Source organism: Pogona vitticeps, chromosome 4, assembly GCF_051106095.1.
Source record: "Pogona vitticeps strain Pit_001003342236 chromosome 4, PviZW2.1, whole genome shotgun sequence".
Taxonomy (NCBI): Eukaryota; Metazoa; Chordata; class Lepidosauria; order Squamata; family Agamidae; genus Pogona; species Pogona vitticeps.
This window is the reverse complement of record NC_135786.1, coordinates 20,154,895-20,170,388: the sequence shown is the minus strand read 5'-3', so window position 1 is coordinate 20,170,388 and position 15,494 is coordinate 20,154,895. Positions and strand designations below refer to the sequence as shown.

Here is a 15,494-nt window from a genome sequence, read left to right as displayed (position 1 = left end):
ACAACAGGGGAAACTTTACAGTAGTTTTACAGCCAGTTTTAAATTTTGGCATTGCTGACAGCCAGCTGCTGTTTCAGATTATTCAGATTATTATATTTTGTTGTGAGGCTCTTAGCAACCTGTGATGGAAGGTGGGATACAAGATTGCTGAATGGTCAACAGGACTGGCACAAATAGAATTCTGTGGGTGCCATCTATGCACAACTGGAGTTATGTGAAAATGCGTTAGAAAGCGGGTAGGTCTATATAGAACTTTTCTACATTTCCCCTAGTTTCTCTTTTCATTGTGTAAAACTGTTAGTGTCAGATGTAGTTCTAAGAAATGAAGATACAGCACAATACAAACAGCCTCTTCCCTTCTGTTTGCTATAGTATGGTGCCAACTGTTACTGATGTACACAAACTTTTTAATGCCAATAAAGGTTTATATATATATGTTTGACATTACAGCCATCTTTTGGACATGTACTATCAGAATACATATTTCGAGTATATAAGCATGCTTACAGTGGTGAAGAAAAACCAATCATGCCTAAAAGCAACCAAGCAAGCAAACAAAAAACGTAACCACAGCATGGTATGCACATGTCAAAATGTCTTTATTTGGGCAAAACTTTAACTCCCTAGTACAGTGACACATTTTGTCCTGTTTCGGGACTGGGAAAGTTAGAATGAAACTACGCTCCAGCACCAGATCTGATTGTGTCAGCACTCTCTGCAGGAATAAAAGAATTTTTAAAGGAAACGTGTAATTCTATCCCGTCTAGCCCAAACTCTGATCGGACCACAAGTTTTCTGCCAAACTGTGGGGAGATTGAGATGTCAGTTTGTATTAGGTAAATCTTGCTTGATCTGCTACAGTCCCCTCAGAGTTGCTTAGCTTAGTTAGCCAATTAAAGGTCTGTCGAGTCTGTATACATTACTCACGATTCCTTACTCATTACTATAGGTTTATGAAACGGCAGTAAAAATGTATTTTTTTGCCGCAGCTCAGCTGAGCTGGCATAAGAGAAAGAGTAAGAGGTTTGGGAAATTCTCTTAGTATTTCTCACAAGCCTATTCTGAGGTTTTCACAGCAGAGGCTTGACAAACTGTCAAAGAAAATGTCCAAAATAAGTAACATTTCCTAAGTCACTGCAGAGGAGAAGATTTCAGCAGATTTCAGCAGCACATCGGATCCAATCCACACAAGCTGGAGGCGATCTGAGGGACTATCCATGTCCAACTCCAATCTTTGCCATGGACTTGTGTGGTCTTGGGCTATGTAAAATGGTAGCAACCCATCTCCTACAGATTTCTAACTGATCCTTACTGAAACAAAATCAGTGCGCTCTCTACTACTCAGCCTCAGTTCTTCGTGTGTAATCTCAGAATAGGAGTGTTCTATCACACGCACCCGTTGTAAAAGTAGCCATAAAAACTGTAAACACATTTTGAAAGTAAAAGTCACATTATATTAATAGTACAGTGGGAGGATACTAAACAGAGGATGCACCTCTACTTTGCCAGTAAAATTTTAGGGTTAGCTTTTGTTACTACTGTAATTTGAAGGAATTTGACAGTCAAAAGTCAAGACGACATTTTATTTCTTCAGAAGGACTGTATTCTGTGGTGGGCTGGTTCGATTCATGTGGGACTAGAGACTATCCATTATACCAATCAAGCTGGGCCAATGATGAGCTATTGCCAGTGTTTTAATTGCACTGAGAAAGAACTCGACAATGACTCACCAAGGCCAAAGATGCATATCAAAGTCTGTTTGGGAAAGGTCCAGAGGAGTTAGTCATCCTGGTGGTAGCCCAACCCCAAAATTGACATTTTGCACCAAGAGAACAAATTCAGAGGCACTTTCCCCAACTGAATTGTTTGAAAAATTCAACCCACCAAAACAAAACATAACAACAGTAGCTGAATAGTGAAAACAGCAGGGCCACTATAGTTCCAAATCAGCTAATACCTTTCGCCAATTCATGGAAATATAATTAGAAAAGAAAAAAAGAAAAGAAAAAGGCATAAACATTTATGAAACAAAAGCTCCACTCAAAATAAAAACCACTGGGAACCTCCATGTAATAAAATGAGTCACGCCAGGATGTGATGACTAAGTGGGAGGATAGGGAATTCCACTCCTCATGCCAGGTTTTCAGTGTGATCAATTAACAGGTGACAGAAGATTCTCCCTCTTTCTCCCCCAGCCTTTTGTTCATTCCAAGACAAATGCATTAAAAGGTAATCACTGTCTGTAAAGAACGACATTGCAAAGCTACATAATCACAGGCAGGCTTGTTTCTATGCACCCCTGTAGTAGAAAGAGAGCCAGAGAATCCAGGCCAGTAGTAGTTGCCTTTGTTAATGAAGGCTTACCAGCTGCAAAATTCCAAAACCATGTGTCATGCACGGAGACCTTCCAAAACACTAGATTCCGCCCTGTCTCAGAGATTCTCTTTCAGTTATGGCAACTCAGTTTCCACAGCCACTCTTTTTTCTTTTTAAAGATCTATTCTTCTGTGTTTATCGACATAAATACTCCCCCTCCTTTTTTTTCAGCATTTTTCTGGGATTCCCCCATTCTCCTTTTGACATTTGCTGGCTCCCTTACAGGAAAGTGTCTGCTTTCTGTCAAGTACATGAGAGGCAACAATGTGAAGGTAAAAATTCTCACACCACTTTCAGCAAATATGTAGTGTTGCAACATTCTTTGAATGTCAATCAAAGGGATTCTAGATCCTCCTCTCCAGTTTATATTTACTTCTTTTCCCCAGGATAACATAGCTCAATAATTCTTATGTGGCCCAAAATATATCAGTTCTAGAACTGAATTCCTAAAATCTGTATCTTTAGGGACTAGGAATTCTATTTTAATATCTTTGAGTTCCACAGCCTAGACAAGCAGGGAAGTTCATGAAATCCTCCAGTGGTCCATTTCGTTAAAGAGAGACAACAGCAAATTGTGCATGACCATGCGCCCCATTAGTGTAAAAAATACTGCTCTGGCTTTATGTTTCCAAATAACACATTATATATGACAGACTACTATATAATATCTATAGCAGCAGTTTTAGAAGAGGTAGCTGTGTTAAAGTCTGAGCTATCATATCAGGCAAAAAACAGAAGAAAAAGATGACAAACACATTGTGGCACTAACTGCTATAAGACTAACTGCTATATTTTAATGTGAATTTCCATTTCCTCAGACCTAGGAGTGGGACCACATAGCTAGTGTTGATACATTTATATGTAACCCCAGATCAGATACTGTATTTGGGCACAAGTTGTTGACATCGCAATGATATTTGCCGACTAATTTAGAAGTGAATTGCTATCATATACTTCTGTGGAAGCCAACACAAGAGCATGCTTTAGGGCAGTGGTCCCCAACCTTGGGGCTCCAGATGTTCTTGGACTTCAACTCCCAGAAATCTTGGCCAGCAGAGGTGGTGGTGAAGGCTTCTGGGAGTTGTAGTCCAAGAACATCTGGAGGCCCAATGTTGGGGACCACTGCTTTAGGATACTATTTTGATGAAAGCCATACCACTGGCTGGTGACTACCATCATTAAAAATAAAACCTGTTACTATTTCTTTAAGAACTCCATTGATTTGTGTACTGTACTTGGTGACATAGATATGTTGGCATCTAAGCTGCCATATCCATTTTTTCTTCTTCATCATCCTACCAGATGTCAAACATGATCATGGCTATTGTGCTTCGACTAAATACATAGACATGTGTGTTAACTAAAGGATCACAGGATAGTGAAAACCCCAAATGACTTTATGCATTACTCAAAACCACAAGGCCTTTGTGAGTAATATACCAGCTTAGGAATTCAGACATGATCAAAAAGTGTCTTAGCCAGAAGCAATTGTGACTCTCATACCCCCACCTGTGAGAGTGGGTGAGCGGCTAAATCATTGCAAGGTTCGTTAAAGTGTGCTCAACATGCTATGCATCATCCACAGATGGTGAAAGTCAACGTACTACATGTGCATTGCGCACACTGCTCTCTTGAACACAATTGCTTTATTCAGTTGCTACTAGAGTACAAATTTGCAAACTCCCAGTCCCCCAGAGTTCACTACCTTCCCCCATTTCCTGTAACAGGCTTAGAATGACTGTGCCTTTTATAAGCTGCTTGCTGATCTCATTAATATGTAGCATGGTCAAGTCAACATAGCAAGGGTCAATTATTTTCATGGCTCTGGCCTGATATATTACAGCTTCACACCTACAGCCCTTTCATGGTTGAGGTCTAGGTGATGTGGAAGTATGGTACAATTTTTCTTCAGTAGGCATTTCAATTCAGCAACACTACTTTCCTCAGTTTTGAAGTGATCCAGCTCATAAGTCTCTCTAGGCTAAATTATCAGACTTTCTAGTTTGACAGGCCTGGCATACACACCTGAGCCTTGGCATGTAATGCCTGCTATGGTGGTGCTCTCTTATTAGAGCCTTTCTTGTCTGCTTTACAAAAATAGGGGCAAGCCATGGTTTGGAAATTCAGCTACAGCTGAGCCTTTTAACTCTGCTGTAGCCCTGAGGACCAATGAAGACTTCTCCCCAGTCATGCTAATAGGGGCAGACTTGACTCTCAAAACTAGCTTTACATTTGAGCCCTGCATTTGTATGAAGTGTCATCCTCTCAGATCTTTCCCGCATTTGTGGGTCTTCCTGCTTACACTGGCAGGAGTAAGAGTGTGATATGTGGCTAGTGACTATAAACTGCCCACCATTTTTATTACCCATAATGTCCCTGCATTAAACTTGTTGCATGTTATAGTAGGAAATTTTAAATGGTAGACCCAGATGGAAGCTGCCTATTTATTCTCCCTACATAGCCTTGACTGACACTAGCTCGAGTCATTATGGGATTGTCCCAAACACTAAACATATTTTCAGCTTATTTTCAGGTTAGGTCATATTTTTGGGGAAACAGGGTACTGGTTGATGATGATAACCTAATTGATGTTCATTGAAGGGGATCACCACAAACAGGCAAAAAGTATGGTCTTTCTAGCAATGATGTTTCAATATTAGGATTGCTAGGTAAGGTAAGGTAGTTTTCAAAGGGCATTCCTCTATCTGATCGCCTGTTAGAAGACAGTTCTTCATTTGAAGGTGTTCTTTATTTGAAGGGTTGTCTAGATGAATCCTGGTTTAAAGAGAAGAAACCACAACAAGGGAAAGTAGGGGCCAGGAAATTAACCACCCTCACTAAACTGGGACAAGAGAGTAAGCAAACACACAGGGCACCTGATCACAGCTTTGCATAGCATATATGGCAAGACTGGTTGTGAAAATACACACATCCCCAAGAACCCCAGCAGTATACAGCATCACACAACTTGCACACCATAATGATTGGCCTTTGGTAGTTTTAACCAAGCAACACTCACTGATCTTATGTGACAAGTGAAAGTAAAGTTAGGATGTATATGGCTCCATGGGTCATCAAAGTGAAAGGGAAAGATAAGACCTCCAAGTGCTGGTATACTTTCATAAAACGGCAGCCCTCAGCCACCTGAAAGAGGAAATTAACAGTGACAGTGTCACCAAGAAGGGCATGCAACCTATCCACAATGGGTTTACTGTGGCTTTACTGCTCTGAGCTGCTTATCAGCACTCTGGTAAGAAATAAGCAAAGTGAATTGGACTGTGATATGAGGCACAGTTGCTATAGCTAATTCCACATCTGCCTACATCTGTATGCATTTGCGTAAACTGTCACTCTTTCCAAAGTAGAACTCTGGGGTAAAGGACAATTTTTAAAGCACTCACAGTCTTTATGGCATATAAAGACACTGGAGTGAGAAGCGCATGACCATCCATATGTCTCTATATTACACCAGTCCTAGCTAGTTTCGCCAGTGGAAAGGGAGGAGGGAGTTGCATACCAACATCATCTGGTGGGCTATAGCTCCTCATCCATGGCAGGAGGGAAGAATATCCCTGGTATATTTCACAAAGAGCAACTGAAGGCAACAACAATTTTCTTCTGCTGTTGCTCCCCAACAACTGATATTTAAGTGGCAGACTGCTATAATTTACATACTTCGTTCTGCATCTTTTTTTTACATAATGCTTTGAAGCTCTTCTGTTCCACAAAATATCAGGACTAGGTAGAACACTGAAGAAACAGCATGACCCTTGTAGTTCATGCCCTGGTGACCTCAGATTCCAGGGATGTTGATGTGGAGTTACCCTTCTGCTTTGCCTGAAACTATGTACAGCTAGTGCAAAATATGGCAGCGATGATCTTGAACAATATGCTTCAGGGGTCTATTAAAGATCTTTCTCTTTGCCCAGCCCTCCTCTGACTCCCTGTGCTGACCAGTTTGTGAACTGCCGTGTTCTATGTTTGCTCATTTCAAATGTTTTAATTGAGATTTATATAATTATGACGGGTTGTATTTTTATTGGCACTTTAAAGAGGTTTTATTGCGCATCAGCTTCATCAGATGCATCTGATAAGGTCAGCGGCAATTCATGAAGGTTTATGCCAAATAACACTTGTTCGTCTTTAAGGAGCTACAAAACTTCTTATTGTTTTTCCATTTCCATGTCTGTTTTGATTTCTTCACTTTTATTGTAAACTGCTCTAAGATATTTTCCCCTCCAGACATAGTAAGCAGGCTATAAATTGAATGAAGAAATAATAAATTAAAGTCTTGGGCCTGAGTCAGCCTTTCAATTTCTTCCTCATGTTTGTTTTTAAAAAATCACTTGGTTCCCTCAGGTAAATTACTCATTATAGTGTTTAGCGAGTAGCTTGTTAAATCATTCATTTCATTGCTTCTTACTTTTCATTACTTTTTTCACTTACTGAGAAACGAAACTTCAGAATTCATAAAAGAATGGCACACAACTCGAAGGAGTCTTTGAAGGACCTTTTCAAAATGCACTGAAAGAGTAACTTTTTAATAATAATCAAAATGTTACTTGTTATACCAAAAAGTAACTTTATTCCCAACTTTTTATGCCCTCATTACTTTAAAAAAAGGTTACACACTATAGCAAACAACATTATTTGTGTCCTTGTTTCCAAGCTTTGACAGTTACCTTAACATAATGGTAATAAAGGATTTGTTAGTTCACACACATATAAGAAAAGAAAGCCTTATCTAAAGTTCGTATCCAGCAACCACTGTTAAGCATGTTACTCCCTGCCTGGATAGAAGCCCTCCAAAGGACAATGAGTCTTCAACTTTCTTTTAAAATAATAGCAGGTCTCCCTACAGTACCGAACGCTTCAAGAGTATCAGAAGCTATTTCTGTGTCTAGGGGAGAGGTGATTAAAAGACCTCATGGCCACGAGGAGCCGATGGTGCATCTCTGAATGTAGCCAGTCCCAGAGGAATTACAACGCACCATAGCACTTCTTGCTAACTAGACTTAAAATGAATCAGAACTTTAGAGGTCAGCTTTTAGCTATTTTATAACTGAATGTGAATGAAATATGCTACCCTCTTGTTAGTCATCACCATTGTTTGAACGTTGTGCTGCATATCTCCTGAAAACAATCAGACCATGCTATTTTTTTGAGGTCAAGCATGATTCAGGTCAAATATCAAAGCATCACTGTGGCTATTCAAGCTGGGCACACTGCATGCAAGAAAAAAGAAGTACAGTAACAATGAATATGAAAAGGCACTCGTATGCCGATTCATACAAGAGGTCAAAAACCGTCGGCGTCTAGCCCAGATTCATTTCTTTGGTCTGCAGTCCAGACCAGCAGTTAAACCAAAAAAGTTGCAACAGCAGTTGTACAACGTTGAATACCGAGGCAGCAATTCGAGGGAAGATGGAATTCCCCTCCCATCATCTCTTCTCAAAAACCAATGAGAGGTGTAACAGGAATTTACACAGATCAAGTTTCATTCAAAACAACAGACCTTATCTGAAACGATAGTCACTGATCAGTTCCCTCCAATAAGTTTAACTCATGCATTGGTCAGTCAGTTAACACTACGCCACACCAGTCATGTGAAAATAACCCTCTCTTGCATTGTATGCCTGTCCTTTTCAACCTAAAGCAAGAAATTCCTTTGGAAAGAGCTCCTGCTCTCATGATTCTGCAGAAATGAGTAGCACTGCATGGACTAAGTATTATTCACTGCAGTTATCTTTAAAGAACAAAAGGCTGCAATTTTTTTTTTTTTTTGGAATACAGAGGTACTGTATAGTAGATCTCCATAAACACTCATTCCAAATTTTCCACAAGCAAAATGTGATCATCACAGCACTTTTCTACTTCAGCATTCTTCTTAGAGACAATTCCATTTCTTTGTTCCAGCTGTCTACTTCTGATCAACAGCTCTGTTTTCTCCCTCAGCCAGAAATTAGAATCCATAAATATTCTTTAAGTATTCATCCCTCAAGAGCCGCCAGGTCACTTTGGTTGAAATACTTGCTCAGTGTTACATCAGAGGGCAAAAGAAAATAATCCTATAATTTGTTTCATGTTTCCAGGAATGTCTTTATAGACATGTATGCTAGTTTTTCAGGATTACTTGCATAATCCATGTAATAAGCAAAAGAACATGGAGTAGATTCCAATACCCACAGAATATTATACATGGTAAACTGCACCCAATCCATGTTACATTTTGTTTACACAGACTAGGCTGTCAAGCTTCATTTGGTCCATGAGAATTAAAAACGATGCCTAAAATATCAGACAAGGTTCTGAAGCTTGAACAGAGAGATGTTTCTTCTAAGGACAAGAGACAGAGAAGGGTAGTGTTTGAAGGGCCCAGTGTTTGTGTATGATGTCTGTAAAATGTCCCTTTTTTTCTGCATCCTTCTTGGCCTGCCACTGATGGTAAGGAGACCCCACCATGGCAGGATATCAGTGGCTGCAGAAGTATTGTGTTGTACTGTACCCAGCAAGAACTAGATAATTTGTTGTTGTCGTCAGGAGAAAGGAGCACGGAACAGCAGCAAGCTCCATCTATTATTTCTGGCTGGTTCCTTAATACTGGCACATGGAATGCCAGCTTATCACAGTGTCTCATGTCTTCTTCCTCAATGACTTTATGGCAGGCTTTCCAAAAAAGAGCTTTTTCACATTTGTTTCGAGTAACGCTACCCATTTTTAAAATATTTCTCCTGCACACTATTCATTTATTTTAAACAGCCAAACTAGAGAAATAATGCAAGGGATGGCATACCTGCTGTTTTCTCGGTGAATACAACTTTTGATTCTGCAGTAAAATTCTGGCCGGTTAGGATCATCTGTTGTCCCCCATACACTAGGCAACTGTCAACATCTTGCCTCTCGACCATCGGAAGTTCATGAGCAGAACGTTGGGCTGTAGGCAAAACACAGGCAAGAATGAAACCAAATCTCTCTCTTCTTTATTTATTTCTTTATAACTAGGAAATGTTGGAAATGCCCACAGGGTTTGTTTTGTCACAAGTGCCATCTCCTCACTGCCAGAGGAACTTCTCTAGGAAGCTAAATTTAGGACTGAAAAAAAAGAGGAGGAAAAATAAACTGTTTTTATTTGGAAATAGTCAGGAGCTGGCTCTGATTCTTCAGCTATGTTGGCCTTACTCCTTGTCCCTGACAAAGGAGAACAGAGCTGAATGAGCGGGAGTCAGCCCATGTCTGTTTCCAAGTCAATGGCCAAATATTCAAAAGCAAGTACAGTACAATCCTGGAACCTTAAATATGCCACCTGCAGAGTGGATAACTCTGAATTCAATTCTAAGACATCAAAACCAAGATGTAACTCATTTCACGTTGGAATATGAAGGTTTTCATATTAACTGGGGAAGAGGAATGTATCTACTTACTTAGCCACTTAGATTACATGTGCATTCATACATCATTCCCTCCGATGCAAAACAAAATTGTTCCTACATTTCGGAAGCAAAATTACAATACAATACAAATTTATTCTACAGCCAATATAAGCAATAATAAAAACAAAATTGACCCACCACTACAGTCCAAACTACTCCTCTTTCTGGGATCAATTTTCAGATATGTTGGAGTACATGACCTTCAAAATTCTGTCCACCAAAGAGGATCAACCCCCATCCCAAATAGTAATGGAGAATGAGGCATGCGGATGACAGCATCATTCAATTTCCTTTATTGTTACTGTGTTACTGTAAGGCCCATGTTCGCCTTACTTTGGAGAGGGTGGAATTCCAACACTCAAAAATTGGTAAAATGTTACTACGAAATAAATGCATTTAAGTTTTTCAAAACTTGTCCAGTGTTTATTAATTCTTTGTGGACTGTACCTTTCCAAAAGCATTTAACCAGTGATTAAAAAATCTACTCTTAAATAAATACTTTTGAGAGTACAGTTCTACATTTACCTCAATTAATCACTGTCGCAATTTTAATTTTTTTGTTTTTAGGGCACTCATATTTTATTATTCACAGTCCCCAAGGATGTCAGTAGTATATGCTGAGATTACTTTAGCAGAAGTTGCTTATTTCTTCCACATGCTAGTGCAATTAATCACTCCCTGTAAACAGTCAAGGTCCTGATGAGTTCATAATTGGATTTACCACTAACAGAAGATTTATAGCTTTGAAAACTCCAGGGTAAATGATATAGAGCAGAAAATAAATAAACTAATGTACAACATTTAAGCAAAAATAGACTTAAATGCTGTCTTTGAGAGCATTTCCACTGATCTGATTCTGAGACAGGACATTTCTGAAGAGAGTTCCAATGTAGTTTGACAGACGTGCTTTCAATATGTACATTCTGTTAAAGACTTCACTTTAGCTAGTAAAACATCTCCAAGATTAAAGCTTATTATTTAGCCACAATTATTTCTGTTTGAGGTGGCAGTACTCAACCTCTTTTGCTGATTGTTTGCAATTTGGGAGACCTCTGACACTGTTTCATCTAGGGTCCTTGAGTTGCTTGAACTGGCACACCAATTGCAGCCCCTTTGAAAGAAGGAGAGTCTGGCCACAGCTGTATAAAAGTGGAACTTTCCATTCAGACTCCTGTAATAATAGATAGGTAAAGGAGCACCAGCTACCACATCAGCCTCCTAATCTACTAAATTTATCTGCCAATGCCTCCTCAAAGGGCCCCTTGTGAAAAGTAAGGTGTGGTGGCCAGATAAAGTATACTTCCAGTAGGGGTGTTCTATTATAGAATGCTCTCTCTGTGTAAAGAGGTTTGCCAGGTGATTATGTTGCTATATTTTCAGTATTAGACTGAGAAAATTTAATTCTATTATGCCTTATTAGGGCTTGGCTATATGTTATAATACTCCTGGATTTGCATCAGGTTTCGCACATTAGAAATTTATTTTAAAAATTCTATCTACAACATACAGCTAAATGTACTCTCTTTTTTTGGTCCGAAAGTGGGTTATTTTAAACAGCTACAAGTAGGTTGTTTATTTTAACTCAATTGTGAACACAATTTATTTTGAACTGTTTTTGCATGTGTGCCCGCTTGTGTTGAACTGTGTCTGCAGGGTTTGCCAAGTATTGGATGCCAGGATCATGGGTTTGGGGCTGCAGGGTAACCTTGCAGTCCACTCTGTTACATTTTTCTGTCTGTAACACTGATCTAGCACTATTCCACTTTGAAAAAAATAAAACGAATATTAAAACATTAATATTAGTTATATTAAATAAATAAATAAATAAAATAATAAATAAAACATGATGAGGGATCCAGAACAATCACTTTAAACCCTTATGGCTTGCCTGTTCTTTCTCTCTTCCTCCAGGGAAGTGCAGTGGCTGAGGCAGCTGGCTTCCAGCTGTGGAAGGTGGAAGAAAAAGGGAGGGGCAGCTGTTGCTGTGCCTTGATTGGGGCAAAAACCTACATTTTCAAAGTGAGAAGGGGAATGAAAGGAAGGAGGCAACAGCAGCAGAAGTGGAAAAAGTGCCTCTCCCACTTCCTCACTCCCGCTCCTCCTCCACCACCAGCACCAGGCAGTCAAACTATTTCTCATCCAGCATCTGTCAAGGCACTGGATGCTGTTCAGCAGAGAGTTAGTTCAGCTCTGCAAAAAGCAAGTAAGCAGGCACGCATCCCTGGATGGTTTAATGAAAGTTCTCTCTCTAGGTGTGCATGTAAGTTGCTACTCTCCCCCAGTTTTGTTTTTGAAATTGTGACAGAGGGAAAGCAGCTGAACAACTTTTCTCTTTTTTTAAAATTAAAGGCGAGGGGCCCAGAAAAATCAGAAGCTGAAGACCCGCAATGCCAATTTGCTTATTAATGCAACAATTTTAAAAAGCCCACGTAGCGCCCTTGAAAAACAAACAATGCCACTTACTACTGGACTAAAAGTTGTCCTAAGAGGACACGCACACGAACTCCCTAACCATGTGACTTTAAACTGACTTCGTAAACCCTGAACCAGCTCCCAATTAATTTCAACAGTGTAACAGAGGCCACAGTTAGTTATATTTGAAATTTTTTTCTAATCTCATATATATCTAAAAGAAAGTTCACTGAACTCACTGGCCTTACTTCTGAGTAGATATGCATGCGACTATATTGTTAATCTATTTTTTCTACTGCTAAAACCCCTCTAGTATCCTAAAGAACAGTTATGGTAACACACACACACACAAAACACAGAAGAGTTACAGTTTTTGATTAAAACTCCCAGAATTCCACACATTATACCTAGAGAATTTAGGAATGTTGGCTTCTATGAATTGTTGTCCAACAAAATAATTTCTCCACGCTCTGGTTTTTACTAAAATATCATACATGCCAAAGACACAATGATGCATTATAAGAGTTTCTGAATATTTTTAGAAATCATTGTTAGTAAATTAAAATTAGGATGATTGTTGGTAAGGATGCCTGAACAGTAACCATCTCCTGCCCCATCCCTAGCCTTCTTTATTCAGAAGTCCTATAACTGCTTGGCGTTTGCAGCCTTCGATTGAAGCATACAGGTTACTGATCCCTCTAGTTCAGAGATGTGTATACTCACTGGCAGCTGTCTATTTGTCAATTCTGGAAGAAATAGTTCTACCCAAAATCTTAGGACTTGGCTCCTTCTATGAGAAAAACACATGATCTACCATTGAGTTACAGCTCCTTGCCTAAATTCAGGCAACCCAATAGCATTATCTTCAGAAAAACAAAAGAAAAAGACGTTCGTTCAACTTTTTTTAAATCTCTACAATGGAATGCATTTGTTTCCCTAAATATATTGTGGACAGTGGAGGGAGCAACAGGCTAGATAGGAGGTTTCCTCAATATATAAGATGCAGTTCAGCACTATGAATATATCTGACATACAATAAGCCCAAGAATGAAAACAGAGTTAATGTAGTCTCCCCTGAAGTCTGTCATCCCATTTAATTTATTTGTTTGAGCTCATGGGTCGCTGCTGAACTGGGCAACAACACTGACATTTGTAATCCAGCAAACAAAGTACACTATACAAATTAAACCAGCAATATAAGTTTACACTGTGTAAAACAAATGAATACTCAAATCATGAAAGAGTATGGGCTGGCCCTGTACACCTAATCACATTTTCCAAAGCAAATTTATTTTAACTTTTGTTTTAATGAATATTTCTGCCCACCAGTAAGAAAGGAGGGAACATTAAATGTCCCTTTGTTAGGAACCCCATCTAGAAATTCTGCCAAAAATCTGTGTCTGGGAAAGTCAGACAATGCAGCAGATCGTGGGGGATGGGCATGGAAATTCTCTACCTGCTAAAGGCCACAAAGAAAAATCTGAAAATCAGCAAAGTATGCACTGACAGCCATGCACATGCTCAACTATGCAAGCACAGCCCACACAGATCAAAGGATTTATACATGCTGTGGCAGACATGTGACCACTATGAACATTCTTGCATTCTACAATCTAGATTCTTTATATTCTACCACCAGTCATTGCCTCTTTAAAGAGAGTGCACTGGAACTCACCCAATAAAGTTAGCAGTGTGATCAGAAGGGGGTGCAGAGAAGGAAACCACAATCCCTATCTATCAGAATTAATTACATGAGATTTACTGATGGCCACTAGCTTAAATGGCTTTTAATAACAAGAGAACCAGAATCATATGGGCTTTTTTTCATGCATGTAAGTGAAAATATGGAAGTCACAGTTAATTAATGAGGGTGCAAGCCACATATCTGGTCAACTGCTGGTCACATAAATTGGCACAAATTGCACATAAATGGTGCAGCATTAATTAGCTTCAAGTAGCCACTGTAAAGAAGAAGAAAGTGCCAAAGCAGGAGTGCAATTGGCCGTTAAAAAAACTAAAATCATGATTACAGAAGAATTACACAATTTTAGCAATGAAAATGAGAAAATAAAATAGAGTTTTATTATATCATGGCTTAACCATCAATCCAATGCAGCTAAGAAATCAGAAGACTGAAACTAGAGGAATTAGAAAAGATAATCAAATGTAAGAATTTGTCAATGGAGACTGATCAAGATTATACACACACTTGTATTTCTGATCACCTTGTATGGAGGTCAAAGCTGGACAGTTAAGAAAGTTGACAGGACAAAAACTGATTCATCTGAAGTGTGGTGCTGAAGGAGAGCTTGCAGATACCACAGACTGCCAGAAAGACAAACAATTGGGTCATAGATACAATCAAGCCTCAACTATCTCTGGAGCAAAAATGTTGAAACTGAGACTGTCCTACTTTGGGTACATCACAAGGATTCTCTGGAAAAGGCGATAACACTGAGAAAGGTAGAAGGCAGCAGGAAAACAGGAACACCAAATACAAGATGGATCAACTCCCTAAAGGAAGTTATAGAGCAAGAGTTGAGAAGGCAGTGGAGAACAGGATATTTTGGAGATTGCTCATTCATAGGGTTGCCATAAGTCAGAGGTGACTTGACAATGCATAACAATAACAGCCACTGTGATATTTGTGCTTCCACTTGCATAAGACATCAGCACAATTCTGGCCAATTCTGGCCAACAGGTTAGAGAGATTCATGGAGGGAAAACATAACTGGGAAAAAAGGAAATTGAATGTCCAGTAGCCACTGCTACTACAAACAAAGAGGGTGGGAATAAATACTACCTTGATAAACTGATCCTAAGCTTTCTGGAGGTTTCAGACAGAGAACGAAAACAAACAAACCAGAGTCGTAAGAGTGGCCAATTCAGGTTTGAAAGTTGCCAACATGATTCTTTACCCTTTACAATCAGTGTGCCTTTAGATCATGGCCTTCCTATGGCCAAACGCAACCTCTAAAATCAGCACTTGAAAAACTGGCTGCTATCTTTGTACAAGGACGCAAAGGAAACACTCCTAATAGCCATGCCCCAATTATGTAATGTCTTTGGAAGGCCCATCAGAACTCAAGCTGAATATTTATTTATTTATATTTATTTATTTATTTGATTTTTACCCCGCCCCTCTAGACCATGTCTACTCATTAGAAAATCAGGCAGTAGCATTATGAACCTAGGAAGCTGCCTTATACCAAGTATCTCAAACTCTGTGCAGTTGTCCATTTCTCCAGGATGTCAATGAAGCAACTTTCTCAAAAT

General features: G+C 39.3%; 1 protein-coding gene across 4 annotated transcripts in view; it reads right to left on the bottom strand.

Moving 5' to 3' along the window:
- Positions 1-15,494, bottom strand: part of NFATC2 (nuclear factor of activated T cells 2) — a 111,946-nt gene that overhangs the window by 51,061 nt on the left and 45,391 nt on the right. For all 4 annotated transcript variants that reach the window (XM_020779517.3, XM_020779514.3, XM_078392176.1 and 1 more), the window contains exon 6: positions 9,170-9,310. In XM_020779517.3, the coding sequence (XP_020635176.3) occupies positions 9,170-9,310 (141 nt within the window). The remainder of the gene's footprint in view (positions 1-9,169; positions 9,311-15,494) is intronic.